The sequence below is a fragment of the Corticium candelabrum genome, chromosome 12 (genome assembly GCF_963422355.1).
Source record: "Corticium candelabrum chromosome 12, ooCorCand1.1, whole genome shotgun sequence".
NCBI lineage: Eukaryota > Metazoa > Porifera > Homoscleromorpha > Homosclerophorida > Plakinidae > Corticium > Corticium candelabrum.
Genome location: NC_085096.1, coordinates 1,967,501 through 1,982,500, shown reverse-complemented (window position 1 = coordinate 1,982,500; position 15,000 = coordinate 1,967,501). Strand labels below are relative to the sequence as shown.

General features: G+C 45.4%; 4 protein-coding genes across 4 annotated transcripts in view; 2 read left to right on the top strand and 2 right to left on the bottom strand.

Moving 5' to 3' along the window:
- The window catches only part of LOC134188148 (uncharacterized), a 4,912-nt gene extending 3,463 nt beyond the window's left edge, over window positions 1-1,449 (bottom strand). Inside the window, exons 1-4 of the mRNA XM_062656345.1 lie at window positions 675-1,449; window positions 434-514; window positions 89-247; window positions 1-31 (exon numbers count right to left, since the gene is read on the bottom strand). The exon at window positions 1-31 is cut by the window's left edge and continues 87 nt beyond it. Coding sequence (XP_062512329.1) covers window positions 1-31; window positions 89-247; window positions 434-514; window positions 675-1,444 — 1,041 coding nt within the window. The 5' untranslated portion in view covers window positions 1,445-1,449. The remainder of the gene's footprint in view (window positions 32-88; window positions 248-433; window positions 515-674) is intronic.
- Window positions 1,450-2,943: 1,494 nt separating this feature from the next.
- Window positions 2,944-4,550, top strand: LOC134188033 (uncharacterized). Its single transcript, XM_062656215.1, has one exon. It carries the CDS (start codon window positions 3,116-3,118, stop codon window positions 4,412-4,414), a length of 1,299 nt encoding a protein of 432 aa, XP_062512199.1. The 5' UTR covers window positions 2,944-3,115; the 3' UTR covers window positions 4,415-4,550.
- A 1,579-nt stretch (window positions 4,551-6,129) lies between these two features.
- Window positions 6,130-12,169, top strand: LOC134188126 (uncharacterized). The gene is made up of 16 exons (XM_062656319.1): window positions 6,130-6,344; window positions 6,436-6,490; window positions 6,561-6,708; window positions 6,781-7,044; window positions 7,103-7,311; window positions 7,372-7,489; window positions 7,542-7,585; window positions 7,642-7,716; window positions 7,849-7,920; window positions 7,976-8,173; window positions 8,804-8,911; window positions 8,979-9,051; window positions 9,396-9,418; window positions 9,493-9,666; window positions 10,270-10,869; window positions 11,915-12,169. The coding sequence occupies exons 1-16, from the start codon at window positions 6,145-6,147 to the stop codon at window positions 12,080-12,082; spliced, it is 2,529 nt and encodes an 842-aa protein (XP_062512303.1). The 5' UTR covers window positions 6,130-6,144; the 3' UTR covers window positions 12,083-12,169.
- A 1,253-nt stretch (window positions 12,170-13,422) lies between these two features.
- The window catches only part of LOC134187785 (peptidyl-prolyl cis-trans isomerase-like 4), a 7,897-nt gene continuing 6,319 nt past the window's right edge, over window positions 13,423-15,000 (bottom strand). The window contains exons 11-14 of the mRNA XM_062655938.1: window positions 14,948-15,000; window positions 13,982-14,045; window positions 13,723-13,901; window positions 13,423-13,584 (exon numbers count right to left, since the gene is read on the bottom strand). The exon at window positions 14,948-15,000 is cut by the window's right edge and continues 14 nt beyond it. Of these exons, the coding sequence (XP_062511922.1) occupies window positions 13,539-13,584; window positions 13,723-13,901; window positions 13,982-14,045; window positions 14,948-15,000 (342 nt within the window). The 3' untranslated portion in view covers window positions 13,423-13,538. The remainder of the gene's footprint in view (window positions 13,585-13,722; window positions 13,902-13,981; window positions 14,046-14,947) is intronic.

The following is a 15,000-nucleotide window of genomic DNA, read 5'->3' as shown; positions in this document are numbered from 1 at the left end:
AACGTCGTTCGTAGATAAAGCCTTGAAGTACCTAACAAAGCGTATAAACTACAAAAATCCTTTCACGAGTGACGATTTCTTCACGTACGCGAGCGACCATTCGAGAATGTCGTTTGGTTGAGTGCGAATCGCCGCCTTCGTGTATTGCTTCAATATTCCCGGCAGCTCTGGCGGTATTTTGATCTGTTCGGCGCAGTAGATCGGCCCGTCGGGGTTGTCGACGTCCATTACAGAACAAGCGAGCGCGCTAGAATCACGTAACTACAGCAACGGCCTGTTCGCTCCCGGATGTGATGCAGCCCCGTATAATCCCGCAAACCCGTATATCGAACCTGTACTGTGTGTGCATACAGTAGGGTACACTCTAGTTAATAAATTAATAATTAATTATTTATACTATTATTTTAGTAAAGAAATAACGCAGGCATGATACATTGCTTTCAGTCCCGCTTTACAAAAGTGGTCTTCCAGTTGTTTGACCGACCGAACTTCGATGACATCGAATCCCGCAAACCTACAATACAATAAAATTAATTTATAGCCAAATATCAACACGACCTTTAAATAATATCAAGCAATAAAAGAAGTAATTTTTATAAAAATTTGTAGATTTTAATAATTAATATTAATTAATTAAAGTAACAAAACTGTAAAGGATGTATGCAGGATGTTACCTTCGTGTGTCTACAAGTCTGTCCCACAGGCATTTCATCATTCTCTCTTTACACGGCCGGCCACTCGAATCCACATCGACGTTGACAGTGCGGTGCCTGATGAGGTAGTCCTTCACACATTCACTCACACCCTCCACTAGCATCACAATCAATCTCCCATAAAATATCAAAAATCCATTAATATCAAGTTCCTTCATCCAGGACATCAACGTCTTGATGTACCTTACTTTCGACCTCATGTGGTCAATACACAACAGACAACAACGAATATCACTTTCAGTGCCAGACTTGTTAATATCAACTATTTGTTCAGTTTCCACCGATAAATATTTTCCACTGATTTCTTGGACATGCATGGCTAGTTGCATAATCATTGCATTGCCAAGTAAATCACGAGCAAACTTGTTCAAATCTTCCTCCACTAGTCTATCGACGTCACAACTGTTTGATGTAACGGATAGTAGAGGAGGCTCATCCGGGTATCTTTCAGGTAAGCAAACGTAAAGTTTGATCAATTTATTACAACCAGAAGGTTTTAGGTTGAGTGTAAATTTGAGCTGTTTGGTTGAATGAGCCGTCTCTTTGCTGTCAGTAGCTAGAAAATTTTCCAGTTGAAAGAAGAGATCTGGAGTGTTAAGACAGAACTCCTCGTCGCCACAAAAGATTGCCTGCAGAGCTTGTATCTCACACACTTGAGTAGCAATCGTTTGCAATTCACAGTCCATTTCTGAATGTAGCTCTTCACAGGTTGAAGTCGGGCGTCTCGACATTACTAATCCGGGTCTTTCACGGTAGTGCGCGTTAGCTACAAACTGTACATAGTGGCTCTCGCTCATTCTGGCTAGGGCAAGATTTGATGTGGGTCATTCATACGTAAGTAAGCTACCAGGTGTGGCGAAAGCAAATTACAAGTGGTCAGGTTTAACGCGCGTTAGAATGCGTGGTCAGGCTTAACGCGCGTTAGAATGCGTGGTCTGACATGTAATTACACTGCAGTAAAACATAAGGTTTTGCTAGCTAAGTAAATCTCTTTTCGTTGTTACTGTTGTCCACAAACGCGTTTTCCTACTGTACATCATCTTTAGCTACAACTAGACTAGCGTAATTACGGATAAGGTTCCGGCAGACTGTGCAGCGGCGTCGTGTGGGCGCAAGAAGTGGTGGGGCTGACTCGCTGCTGAGACTTCGGCTCCGGTCTTTGATATTGAAAATTTTGAAAACGCCTCCGAAAAGTGGTGGGGCTTCAGCCCCCTTTAGCTAATTAGCCCCTATTACGCGACGCCGCTGGACTGTATCTAGTCTAGAGACAATAGTGGAGAAACGTTCAATCCACTCGCAAATGGTTCGCGTAAGGATTGACTACCGTTCGTGAATGGGTTGAACAATTCGCGAATGCTACGCGAATTCCCGCAGTGTTCGAGCCACTAGCGAATGGTTCGGATTCGTATACATATGTATAGCTAGGCGTAGCAGCCGATACGGCCGCCGGACCAATATTTTGGTCTAGACCCGCCCATACAGCACCTAGTTAACAGACCAAGTCCCTAGCTCTAGCAGAGGCCGTCGTCGTACCAATCTATCTTGTGCTGCTACGCGATTGGTGTACGAGTTGGAACGACAATGCTGCAATGCCTTCATCTTTGTTGGGCACGTATGCAATCATACAATACCAGCCTCTCCCCGAATGACGGCCCCTGGCCAAACCAAAAGCATGCGCAACAGAATGTTACCAAGTGCATGATCCAAACCCACACGCAGCACATTGCCAAGCACGCTAGCGCCCTAGACTCGACCCAGTCTCTCTCCGCCCTCGTCATTCCCTGGATAGTCAATCCTAGAGACTGGTTTCAGACCGCCCACTGACGTCACTAAATGCACTAAGTGCTTGCCTTGCTTGCAATCTGTATCAGCGTGCACAACGACGCGCTGAGTTTATCAGACGTATATTGTTCCACTAAACGGCTCGCGGGAGCCGATAATTTGTAATGCAAGATGTAAACCAATCAGCCAACGATCCCGTACGTTGTACAAAGACAAGCACGCATTACACTTCAACACATGAACTGTGTCTCAGCCGTTTCTTGTCTACACCCACTAGCATCGGATTCGGAAGCTATTGGAGCCAAACTCATAGCACAAACGACGCGTAAGATATGGCGTGCTACCAAAGCCAAAACAATTGCTGCAGCACTAATACCTAGCACTATGTGCAGGAAATTACTAGTTATCTAGTACAGAAAGTTCACTACACCATGCGTCAGACCTCTAGATAAAACTTTCCCAAAACATTCTTCCTGTGCTACACTCATTTTCAATGCCGGCATCAGCATTACCTTTCAACTGAAAGTTTCATAACGTTTAGCACACAGTGTGTACTGTACCAAGCCTACATATCGTAACGCGCGCTAGCTTTACATTCGTGCCCGCGTTGCGATCATTCAATGGCGTCTCTCTACTGCAGCATCCGCTTTTACGTTCTGTGCATCCTAATCGATCTCTACGCAGCCATCCTGCGCCAGATCAACCGCATTCTGCGCAGAAACGTCGTGCCATTTTCTCTCAACGCGCAAGACATCCTGAGAGACGTCGAACGTTTGACTGACCGCAAGGCGCCCCTCCAACTCACCCAAGAGTGGCTCGACCTTCTACAGGCTGCAGTCGACGGTCTCAATGCGAGCGAGTTCGTCAAGCCTTCTTTTCGCTTTCTAGTCCAGCGGAAGCTTCTCATTCAACTACTGGTTGAAACCGTGGAGACCAATGACGTCATTAGACGTTATCCGGGAGCTCTTTCGATATCAATCACGCGACCTGTGTTTGTGGTAGGACCCGGATGTCACGATTCGGTTTTCCTTCAGCGACTCCTCTGTGTGTATCCTGACGTCCACTACGCGACGTTAGACAAACTGCGGAGCGTCTCTTTGGGACTTACCGACAACGCGAAGTATGGTTCCGCGTCGGAATGGCCGGAATCTGTCAGAATTGCTATGACAACCGTTCGATGTCACGACGCATGCGCGAACGATGAACCGACTGATTGTTCAGAGCTCATGACGAAGTATCTGTTTTTGAGAGTCTACGGATCGTACCTGTGTGACTACAGACGAGCATTCGAGCAGTACTTGACATGCAAGGAATTCGTCACTTATGCCTACGAAATGTACAAACAAGATCTACAGCTCATGTTTTATATCAACAAGGAATTTGAATCGGTCGATGCTTCGTCTCTGGCTCGATTCGTGTTTAGTTCTTCTCATCATTGTGCATTCCTGGACGTCGTATCGACCGTGTTTCACGATGCTGTCATCGTGCAGCTACATCGACATCCTGTTGACACCATCGAGATGCTCTTGAGTTCGGATAATGAATCGAAGTTGGGGGTGGGAATGACTGAATTTGCTAGGAATGTGCTCGACTGGTTGGATGTTGTCTACCAGCAGATGATTCAACGAAGCAAGAAATGGAGCAAAAACCAAGGAAGCGGGAGGAGGGTTCGAGTGATTGATATCAAATCTCAAGACATGGATCGTGACCCGATTGGGGTGTCTACGAAAGTGGCCGAGTCTTTGGGATGGGAGAGGAACGAGAAGGTTGATGCAAAGATTCGAGATCGAGTTTTCAGAATGAAAGGAGAAAGACGGAGTGTGGAGACGAGCGTTCTTTGGGAGTTATCCAACTATGATGTCACTGCTAAGGAAATCTGTAGGCGATTCAAGAAATATTGTGATTACTATAATTTATGAATGTTGGACAGTAGTGCTCTCCTGACTCTGTAGTGGTGTACTGCAGTAGTGGTGCTTGTTTGTATAATGCGAGTCGATGGTAGATGTTGAGAGACAGTGCTTATACGTTTGCTGCAATGAATTAGCAGTTTGTCATCGTGTGACATACCAATTTCTTATTCTTTGTGTGTGTGTGTGTGTGTGTGACAGTGAGTTGCTATGCTAAATATTCATAGAGGGGACGACTTTCTGTATGTATTACCCTAGATGTCCAGAGAGAGCCTTGCTTATGAAAAAAGGTACGTAGCTCGTTTTCTGTCCGAATAATCTCCCAGAGACTGTTATTCGAGCAGAAGCAGATAAATAGTTGCGTCTCCTTCAATCACTTCCCTTCTGTCTGCATGCAGAGACAGTGAGTACCAACAATAGAGATAGTGCGTTTGACGTCACAATCACGTGATATCCCGGAAGTCGCCATCTTAGGGGGCAAGCGTACTAGCATGGCTACGAGTTGCTGTTTTCGGCTGCCACGATCGTAGAATTCAGGGCAGCAACATACGTTTTTAGTCTATACCGGCTATGCCAACCAGTCAGGGACCTGAAACGCGTCATTTGAGCAACAGACAACGGGCAGCGTGGATCTCCAGCCTAGTCAGAAAGGACTGGAAGCCGTCGCAGCATTCGCGTGTTTGCTCTGAGCACTTTCTGTCTGGTAGAGCTGTCATTTCTAGTATGTTCTGTACTAAAAGAGTAATCTATGCTACTCTGAATAATTCTAGGAAAGCCATTCTTTGTGTATGACTCAACTAACCCTGACTGGGTACCATCTGCAAGGATGGGTTAGGTTGGTTGCTACGATCACTTCCAGTAGAGAGAGATTTGTTCGTCTCAAGAAAGGTCTAGTACACCTAACAGCATACAATCATATACAACATCATGTCACTCCAATTCATGTCGGGAATACTTCTTGCTTCTCCGTCCACAGTTGGGCCTCCGTTCTACCTGTTTTTAGGCCCGCAGGTACAACTTTCTCCTCGTATCGCTTCTGCGATTCAATGGAGAGACTTTTAGACTTCTGTTCCATAATCTCTATTCTAAGAATTAGCTTTATCGCACTCGACCATCAGACTACGAAATCACGTCAAACTCGCGAATTCACGGATAAAATTTGGTTTAAATCTCGCAATTAGTATACTGTCGCCGTACTATCTAACACACAGTTGAACGTCCTTGAAATGTTGTACAAGCCGCCGTCGCAAACAGAGATACCTGCCGAGGACAAAAAATTGCCCCCTAAAATGGCGGCAAATACGGGTACTACAGGGAACGCCTACTCCTCGCCCCCGCACGCACTATCTCTATAGCATAGAGGTATAGATTGATTGAACGTTTGTATGTAGACTGCATTGATATTTTGAGTACGTGTGTGTGTGTGTGTGTGTGTGTGTGTGTGTGTGTGTGTGTGTGTGTGTGTGTGTGTGTGTGTGTGTGTGTGTGTGTGTGTGTGTGTGTGTGTGTGTGTGTGTAGCGGGTCAGGTAACATGGAAGCAGAGAATGGCCTCGGCCTCCCGGACCCGTAATTGGCTCAACACGGCTCTGGGAGGCCGAGGCTAGAAGGAGAGTCACTGTGTGTGTGTGTGTGTGTGTGTGTGTGTGTGTGTGTGTGTGTGTGTGTGTGTGTGTGTGTGTGCTTGCGCTCACCCTATAGAATGACATCTGACCTTTCGCACGTGATACTAACACACTCAATTATGAAATACGTGACCTGCCTAATTGACATCAACACAAAGCCACCCTGTTCCTTCCGGTCTTCCGTCTGTCGAGTGCAGGCACTACTTATTCCCTGGCTACACTGTTTCCGCAGGCGGTCAGTCCCCTTTCGGCCAGCTCTTGATATCCAATCCACTCAATCAATCATCAATCAGGAGACAAAGAAAGAGAAAGAGAGGAAGTAAGTTAATTGCATGTGTAGTCACCATTCTTAGTGATGGCACTTTACCAATCTCTTCTACGCAAATGGTGAAAGCGCGTGTTACATCCAGATACAAGAATCAGATGGCAATTGCTCACGTATCTCCGGACAAGCTGCCGTGTGATGTAAGTACATGTACCCAATTCCTACGCAATTCCGTCACACACGATAGAGAAAAATCTCTTTTCCATACAGACCGGCGGCTCGTTTGTTGTGGTCCTCAACGATCGGCTCCCTTCAGCGGACGAGTTTTCTCTCACATTCAGAGGCATCGTGACGAAGAAGACAATCTCAGGAAAGGCGGTACCCATTGACACCAAGACACTGATGTGCACGGTTGGACGTAAGAGCCACATCCAAATGGAATAAGGTAAATCAAAAAATTGTGTCTCATCTGTTGGGTTTCTCTCTGCAGGATATGGCGAACCAGAGGAGGTAAAGGTCGAGGTCGTCGGCACACCAGCAGCTCGAAAGATCAAAAGCTTCAAGGTGTCGTTTCTCACACGTTTCCAGTTGATATGCAGCTTCCTCCCGGAGAACACACAATTGCAAGCGCCGGTCGCAGTTGCGCGCTGCCTCAAGGATCAGACCGAGAGTCGGCACACAATGGATGAAGAGCTGGCTGAAATGTGTCGGCGAACGATGCCGAACGAGTTGTCATACAGAGACTTCTTCGGAGGTTTGGCGTCGCTTCTTGCTCCTGTTTAGCACTCGATAACGTGGATTTCTACGAACAGGCGAGCTCGACGAGCACATGGGATGGCAAGCGACGTTGCTTCACTTTGCTGCCGAGCGAGGACTGACCAAGTTCGCCACCGTTCTGTTGGCCGGCAGCAAGGGAGCCTACCAAGCGCTACACAGCGAGAACAATGGCGGATTGACGCCTCGAAAAATCGCCGAGAATTCGAACAACACGCATATGAAATCATTGTTCGACGACTACGAGGTTGTAAACGATTTTTGTGGAATTTTTTTAGGGTTGACTTTGTGTATGTGTTTGGTTTAGTCGATGGCTGAAGGCAATGCCATGCCTCTAATTGATTACATAAATGGTGAGGAACTAACAGCTGCGGCGTCAATGCGTGAGACTTCGAGTGGCAAACACGAGCACGGCAAATACTCAAGTGAGCTACCCAAATCGATACCAAACCTTCTTGTAGACTAGTGTGTTTACAGGCATGCTAGCTGAGACGATAGCCAAGTGGAGGAGTCTCTCTCCTGTCAGAGATAATTACTAGTCTTCTTGTTACTCTTTGCTTATCTCTGATCGTGTTAGGATGAGAAAGAGAAGGGCAAACGCGTTAAAGGAATTTTTCGCAACTGGACGTTTCTAAGAAATCGCAACAAACAGGGTTAGAAATGTGTACAACATTCGATTCATTTTTTCCAATTTTCGTCTTTCTTCGCCTAGTGAGGACCCACAATTATATGACACACAGTGTGATCATTGTATCACTTTGTTTGAATGCAAAATTGTATACAGAAAGAAGATAGTGACACATCGAATTGCATCAGTTCAAAGAACAAGAAAGTGACATCTTCTGATCATACTTCAGTATGATTGATATCTATGTGATTGTTTTAGTGTTTATTCATTGTGTTGTTTTTAGGTTAAGTTTGCTGGGCGGCCTCTGCCTTCTCCTCCGATGTCTGAGGATGAATCTGGGACAAGTGATCGTGAGTATGAAGACATGGATACTTCAATGGCTCCAAAAAGCGATGGTCGGAAAGAAAAGCCGTTGATTTCGGTTGCGAAAACGGACTATAGTCCGGGATTTCATGATCCGAAAAATGCTTTGAGATTACGGGTATGATTTCTGGTTTTCTACTTTTGTCACACACACACACACACACACACACATACACACACACACACACACACACACACACACACACACACACGCACGCACACAGACAGACACACACACACACACAGACACACAGACACACACAGACACACACACACACACACACACACACACACACACACACACACACACACACACACACACAAAGAAACAAACACACAGACAGACAGACAGAAAGACAGACAGACAGACAGAAAGACAGACAGACAGACCAAAAACCGACAGACAGACAGACAGACAGAAAGACAGACAGACAGACAGAAAGACAGACAGACAGACCAAAAACCGACAGACAGACAGACAGACAGACAGACAGACAGACCAACCAAAAAACCGACTGACAGACAACAACTAGAAAAACTAGAAACTATATAGACCAACAATAAGAGAAATTGACAAGCAAGCTGACACACAGAGCACACAAACGATACACTCTGGTTAGACAGACTACCTAACAGACACACAACACTAACGACCACAGCCACTACAACCAGACAACAACATCAACAACACTTAAAAATCCTTGTATTGTTTTGTCAACTGTAACGTGTCCCATCAATTTGTCTGTAGAAAGGAATACAAGTCATGATTCTCGAAAACCAGGGAGAAAGTCACTGGATTAAAGCAAAAGTGAATGGCCAAATTGGTGTAGTACCCAGATCGGCCATAGAAATGAAGGTCACTCATTCCATTCACAAAGCATGTAGAGTAATATCTCACACCTAAACTCCTTTCACTCTGACAGTCAGAGAAGTCAAGAAACGACCAGATAGCAGGCAATGATGGCGACATTCAAGACATAGACAACGAAGTAGACGGTAAGAATTGCCAATCTAGACCTTAATAAGTCACTAACCATCCAAACATTATAAACTATTGAAACAATTGTACCCACCACTAATATCATCACCACTAGAATTGCAAACATTATACAGACATTTGAGATTTCTATGACTCAGTTTATAAAAACCTTAATTGCCTTCAAGTCTCTACAATTAAACATAAATGCCCTAAAATAAATTGCACAACGTCACTTTGCTATGCAAGCACTGATCACGTGATCTATACATTGTACAAATAATACGAACTACCTCCGCATGTTACCAATTCAAATTCGCATATACACTTAGTCTTTAATCATTTTTTTCTTGTTTTTGTTTAGCTGGGGATTATCAGACAGAAGAGGTCAAAGCGCACTACAATCTTTACTTTTGCAAAAAGTCTTCATAATTTAATGACTTCTTGTCTCTCTTCTATAGTATGTTGCGTTGTTCGAATGGGATGCTGAACGACCCGGCGACTTGTCGCTGCGTAAAGGAGAGGTGGTCGTCGTACTTGAAAAACGAAGGAATCAGTGGTGGAGAGTGAGAAAGTCGACCGGCGAAACAGGAGTCTTTCCGGAGACATACTTGAAAAAATCCGAGACCAAACGAGTATTCACTCTCACAAAAACTATAAACCATATTGTGTATACATGTTGTGTATACATGTTGTGCGCAAAGCGTAGATTTGGACAATCCGTGGACCCGGCACAATACATGGATTGCATGTACAAACCATGGATCGCCAATACAAACCATGCATACATAACCCTAACCCTAACTCTAACCATAACCCCAATCTACCCCTACCCTTAATCCTAACGATACCTTAACTCTAACCCTAATCTCTAACACCAACCCCAACCCCTACTCCTACCCCTAACCCCAGCACAAACGCCAAACCCAACCCTAACCCTAACCCCTAACTCTAACCCCAATCTCTAACCCTAACCCCCAACTCTAACCTTAATCTCTAACCCTAATCCTAATCCCTACCTCTAACCCTAATTTCTAACCCCAACCCCAACCCTTACTCCTAACCTCAGCCCCAAACCCAACCCCAACCCATACTCCAACCCCAACCAAACTCCTACCCCTAACCCCAATCCCAACCCCAACCCGAACCCTAAATTACCCGAAAAACTAGAAATCCACGGTTTGTCCATATTCACGCTTTGCGCATAACATATACATCTTTACAATATTCTGTTGTAGGTGCCCTTTGTGCCACCACGTCAACCAACAACGTTACCCCTAGAAAATCACAAAGAACGCGAAGAGCTCATCTCTCCCCCTCCCGTTATCCACAAACCTGTGCTGACGTCCTTTAGCAAGCCCGGCATAAAAAACACTGACACATCAATTCGAAAAGAAAGCAAAAACATCGACGACGAGTCGCACAACTCCGGCTCGAGCATCGACAGCGGACTCGGAGCAATGTCGTCGTACGACAAAAGCCGCAGGATTGCGGAACACGTTAGCAAAGCAGGAGAAGAATATCTACCGACTAACAGTTACTATCAACGACCGCTCGGAAACACTCTCCCGCCTCCAACAATCCGACGGAATGCTACCGGAACTCCAGCCCTCCAACAGAATTTCGGTGCCCTTCAGGAGGTTCCGAATCTCGACCACGGCAAGCCTTCTTCACACGCATTCCTCGCACCCGCCCTGCCGCCTCTCGACTACCCAAAAGTCATACGAAATTCAACAACCATCAAGAATGGCACACAACACACAAGAGAACAACAAAAGACAACAACAACACCTCCAAACACGAGACCACAAGTCGCATCCCGCAAGCGATTTGAAAAGGTATAGCATGCATGCAATCCTGTATGGTCTGTCGCATGCCCCTTTTAATTATTCCATTTTTTGCATTTGGATGTTGTTTAAAATCGTACATTTTTCAATTTTTTCAATGTACATTTGATTTTTTTACAAACCATAGGGCAACAATTTTGGTTGAGTAGTAATTCTGTTGTTTGATATGGACGTTGTTGAAATGTTGGAAACGTGTCTTGTTGTCATTGTTAGGGTTTAACTTTTACACAAATTGAAATGCAACAGTGGCAGTGGTACCATTTCATCATTCTAATTTTGTAACATGACACCTTGCCCAACATATAAAGTAAGAAATTAAAGTGAGAAATTACCACCACCACCACCACCATTGCCTGAACTGTTTCACATTGCCAATGTGGTATATGTGTGCAGTACCGGCTAAAGGTGCTAATTGTCATAACCGGCTTTAGATTTGTAGGGCAAAAAGTAATGTAAGAAAATCTAATGAATTTACGAAACAATTGCCTATCTAAGGATATAGGTATGTGACAACAACAGTCAGTGTACTGTACCTTGTCATGCACGGACTGCTGCAATTGCTCATCAAACTTTATTAATACAGTTAGCACTTTCAGCCGGTACATAGAGTACATTGGTAGTGTGAAACAGTTCAGGCAATGGTGGCGGCAAATTTTCTCACTTTATTTGTTAGCCTTGATGTTGGGCACGGTGTCAGGTTACAAAATTAGAATGATCTAATGGTACATGTACCCCTGCCATTGTCACTGTTGCAATTTTCAATTTGTGTAAAAATTAAGACCCAACAATGACAATAGGATGCGTTTCCAACATTTCAAACAACATCCTTGTTAAACAATAGAATTACAGCTCAACCAAAATTGCAAAATTTACTTCTTGGTTTGCAACAAAAGTCAAGTGTACACTAAAACATCTAAAACCCTTACAATTATTATAAAATGCAAAAATTGGATAATCAAGAGGGGCACAGACCCAACCCAATCCTACCCACCAACTCAACAAACCGTCTGTTCGAATGTTTTGTTTCTTACTCTAGTACACGTGTATTTGGGAATACGAAGCCGACGACGACACTGACTTACCGCTTCGAAAAGGCGATACCGTCATTATTACCGAAAAGCACAACGACGACTGGTGGAGTGGAACGTGTCGAGGAAGAAAGGGAACGTTTCCAGCGAAGTTTGTTACGAAACTAGAAACGTAAGAAAAATCGTTTCGAAACTCCTAGATACAGCCATATTGTTCAGCCTCAACTTTGTACCAAAACATGAATATCGTAAAACGATGCAAACGCCGACAGCAGTCAATTAAGATTTCCTCTAACGCGCTAGGGGTTAACTTAACGCACGCTAAAGCCTCATGTTTGCGCGCATGTGTGCCTAGTACCGAAAACGAAAACGAGGCTGCAATTACTATTTAACCTTCTTGCTGAACAACTAAAAGATTAAATAATTACATAATGAAGCAGAGGACTACTGTACTGTACCTATAGCTCGAATATCCGGGCCTCGTCTAATAAGCAGTGTCACGTGACAACTGGTTTGACTAGTCCGTTGCCCGAATAATTTACCGCCCTCGTTTAAACGCCGCTGCTCAGAGTACAGATAAAATAGAAACGCCGCCGTCGAATAAACGCCGCATTTCATCTATTGGTCAAAGTTTGACGGAAATATTGTTCGACTTCTTTGGAGGCTGGCATACGTAACTAGGGCAAACGTTTCTCAAATTAGACTACTTGGATACACCATGCACATGGCGTCTCAAAGTGTGAAATGCGCTTACCAGTATGCTAAGTGTTGTTCTCTTGAAAAGTTACAGTGTGACACTCCTAGAGCACGGACAGAGAGCCTTGGCTAAAGCAACGGGCACCCGACAAGACTAGCGCGAGAGAGTCTGGGAACGAGGCTAGCCCTAGCAAAAAATAAACGACGCAGCATCTAATCGACTTAGTCTAAACGGTACGGTACATGTATTTGCGTTCTTGTTTCTGAATCTGGCTTTGCTTTTAATTATAGTTACTCTTGCGGACGCTGTAGTATACTTAGTATAGTCACGAATAGTAGTGTGAACACGCAAAATAGTTTGTCTTGTGTTGTTTCTGTATTTAGCTGTGTGTTGTATGTGTGCTAGTATGTCCCCAGTGGGAACTGCATTACTGTGTGTGATGCGATAGAAATAAATATTATTATATTTATTAAAAGCAAAGGATATCCCGGATAAACTTAGATTGGACCACGTTCAGCGGCAGCGTAGGGTTTTCCGCAGAGATAGATCACTAACGTATCCTCAGCGGCATGCCGCTCTTGCCGCGCGGCATCTATTCACAATGTTTCCGTTTCCGTTCATTTCTAATGAGCGGCATGCCGCTTGCTGTACAGTACTGTACTGCTCAGGTGTACACGGTAGTCTCATGTAGCCAGGATGTACGCGGGAAGGGTCTGGCTACGCAAGACTAGAACCTGAACGGAACGGCTCTAGATGGGGTTAGAGCTAGGGTGTACCCGGGGCGCACCAGTATCCCGGATAACGGCGGTATCCCGGTAGTTACGAAATTCTACGGTGACGGTTTATTTCAACTGAAGTAGCATTGGACGCTGCGACACTTACGTAAGAATAAAAGGCATCGTTTGCATTACTACAATCGTAATGCATTTACAGCGTCATCGCCGTCTGTCTCTTGACCTTTCGCGACGTCGTTCTCGACTCCTAGCCAAACACACGACAACAACAGCTCGACATCCGATTACCTTCAATGCGTCTTGACACACACACACACACACACACACACACACACACACACACACACACACACACACACACACACACACACACACACACACACACCGTGAGCGGCTTCGACTTCTTCTTTTCGGTGATCGACGCCTTAGATCGGCAGATGACTCGTCTCTATGGCGACGGTCGTGGCGCGAAGAGTCGCTACGCCGCCTGTCGCCCCGATGCGACTCATTGTGTCGTCGGTCATGATGCCGACGACCGGAAGATTGCCTCTCAGGGCTGCGCGACTGTTGAGAGAAAAAGAAAGAGAGAAGAAGCAGTTAGGAAGTCAGAGTAACAAGCTGGCGCGTAGGAGTATGCAACGTACTTTTCGTTTGCTCTTCCTTGGGCGGTCGGATTCCTTTGAAGAATCGTCAAATACGAGACCGTAACTAAAAAGTGAGAGAAAAACTTTAGTGTCCAAACTGCTTGGTGCGCACGCGTGTGTTTGGTGCTGGTGGTAGTGGTGGTGGTGGTGGTGGTGGTGGTGGTGGTGTGTGTGTGTGTGTGTGTGTGTGTGTGTGTGTGTGTGTGTGTGTGTGTGTTGGTGATGGTGGCAGTGGTTGTGATGTGTGTGTGTGCGTGTGTGGTGTGTGTGTGTGTGTTTGGTGGTGGTGGTGGTGGTGGTGGTGGTGTGTGTGTGTGTGTGTGTGTGTGTGTGTGTGTGTGTGTGTGTGTGTGTGTGTGTGTGTGTGTGTGTGTTTGATGGTGGTGGTGGTGGTGGTGATGTGTGTGTTTGATGGTGATGTGTGTGTTTGGTGGTGGTGATGGTGGTGGTGGTGGTGGTGTGTGTGTGTGTGTGTGTGTGTGTGTGTGTGTGTGTGTGTGTGTGTGTGTGTGTGTGTGTTTGAGTGTGTGTGTGTGTGTGTGTGTGTGTGTGTGTGTGTGTATGTGTGTGTGTGTGTGTGTGTGTGTGTGTGTGTATGTGTGTGTGTGTGTGTGTGTGTGTGTGTGTGTGTGTGTGTGTGTGTGTGTGTGTGTGTGTGTGTGTGTGTGTGTGTGTGTGTGTGTGTGTGTGTGTGTGTGTGTGTGTGTGTGTGTTGTAGTGGTGGTGGTGGTGGTGGTGGTGTGTGTGTGTGTGTGTGTGTGTGCGCGTGTGTGTTTGGTGGTGGTGGTGGTGGTGGTGTGTGTGTGTGTGTTTGTGCGTGCGCACGCGAGTACAATTCAATAGCATGGCGAAAGTGTCACATCCGGATGACACTCACGAAACTGGAAAAGTCCCGGCCAAGTTAGGAATAGTAGTCTGCGCATATTGTAACATACACAAATACCAAGCGAGCATGCCTTCTCAAACCTGCTGCCTTTCGTCTTATCAAACTTCTCTTTCACAGCCAAATCTGCCTTCTT

What these genes read in the sequence shown, in the direction of transcription:
- LOC134188126 (XM_062656319.1), top strand. Translation starts at nt 6,145, where the DNA reads ATGAAATACGTGACCTGCCTAATTGACATCAACACAAAGCCACCCTGT. An exon ending in AAGAAAGAGAAAGAGAGGAA is followed by an intron (nt 6,345 to 6,435) that starts GTAAGTTAATTG and finishes TGTTACATCCAG; the next exon opens with ATACAAGAATCAGATGGCAA. An exon ending in AGTGGAGGAGTCTCTCTCCT is followed by an intron (nt 7,586 to 7,641) that starts GTCAGAGATAAT and finishes TGATCGTGTTAG; the next exon opens with GATGAGAAAGAGAAGGGCAA.
- LOC134188033 (XM_062656215.1), top strand. Translation starts at nt 3,116, where the DNA reads ATGGCGTCTCTCTACTGCAGCATCCGCTTTTACGTTCTGTGCATCCTA.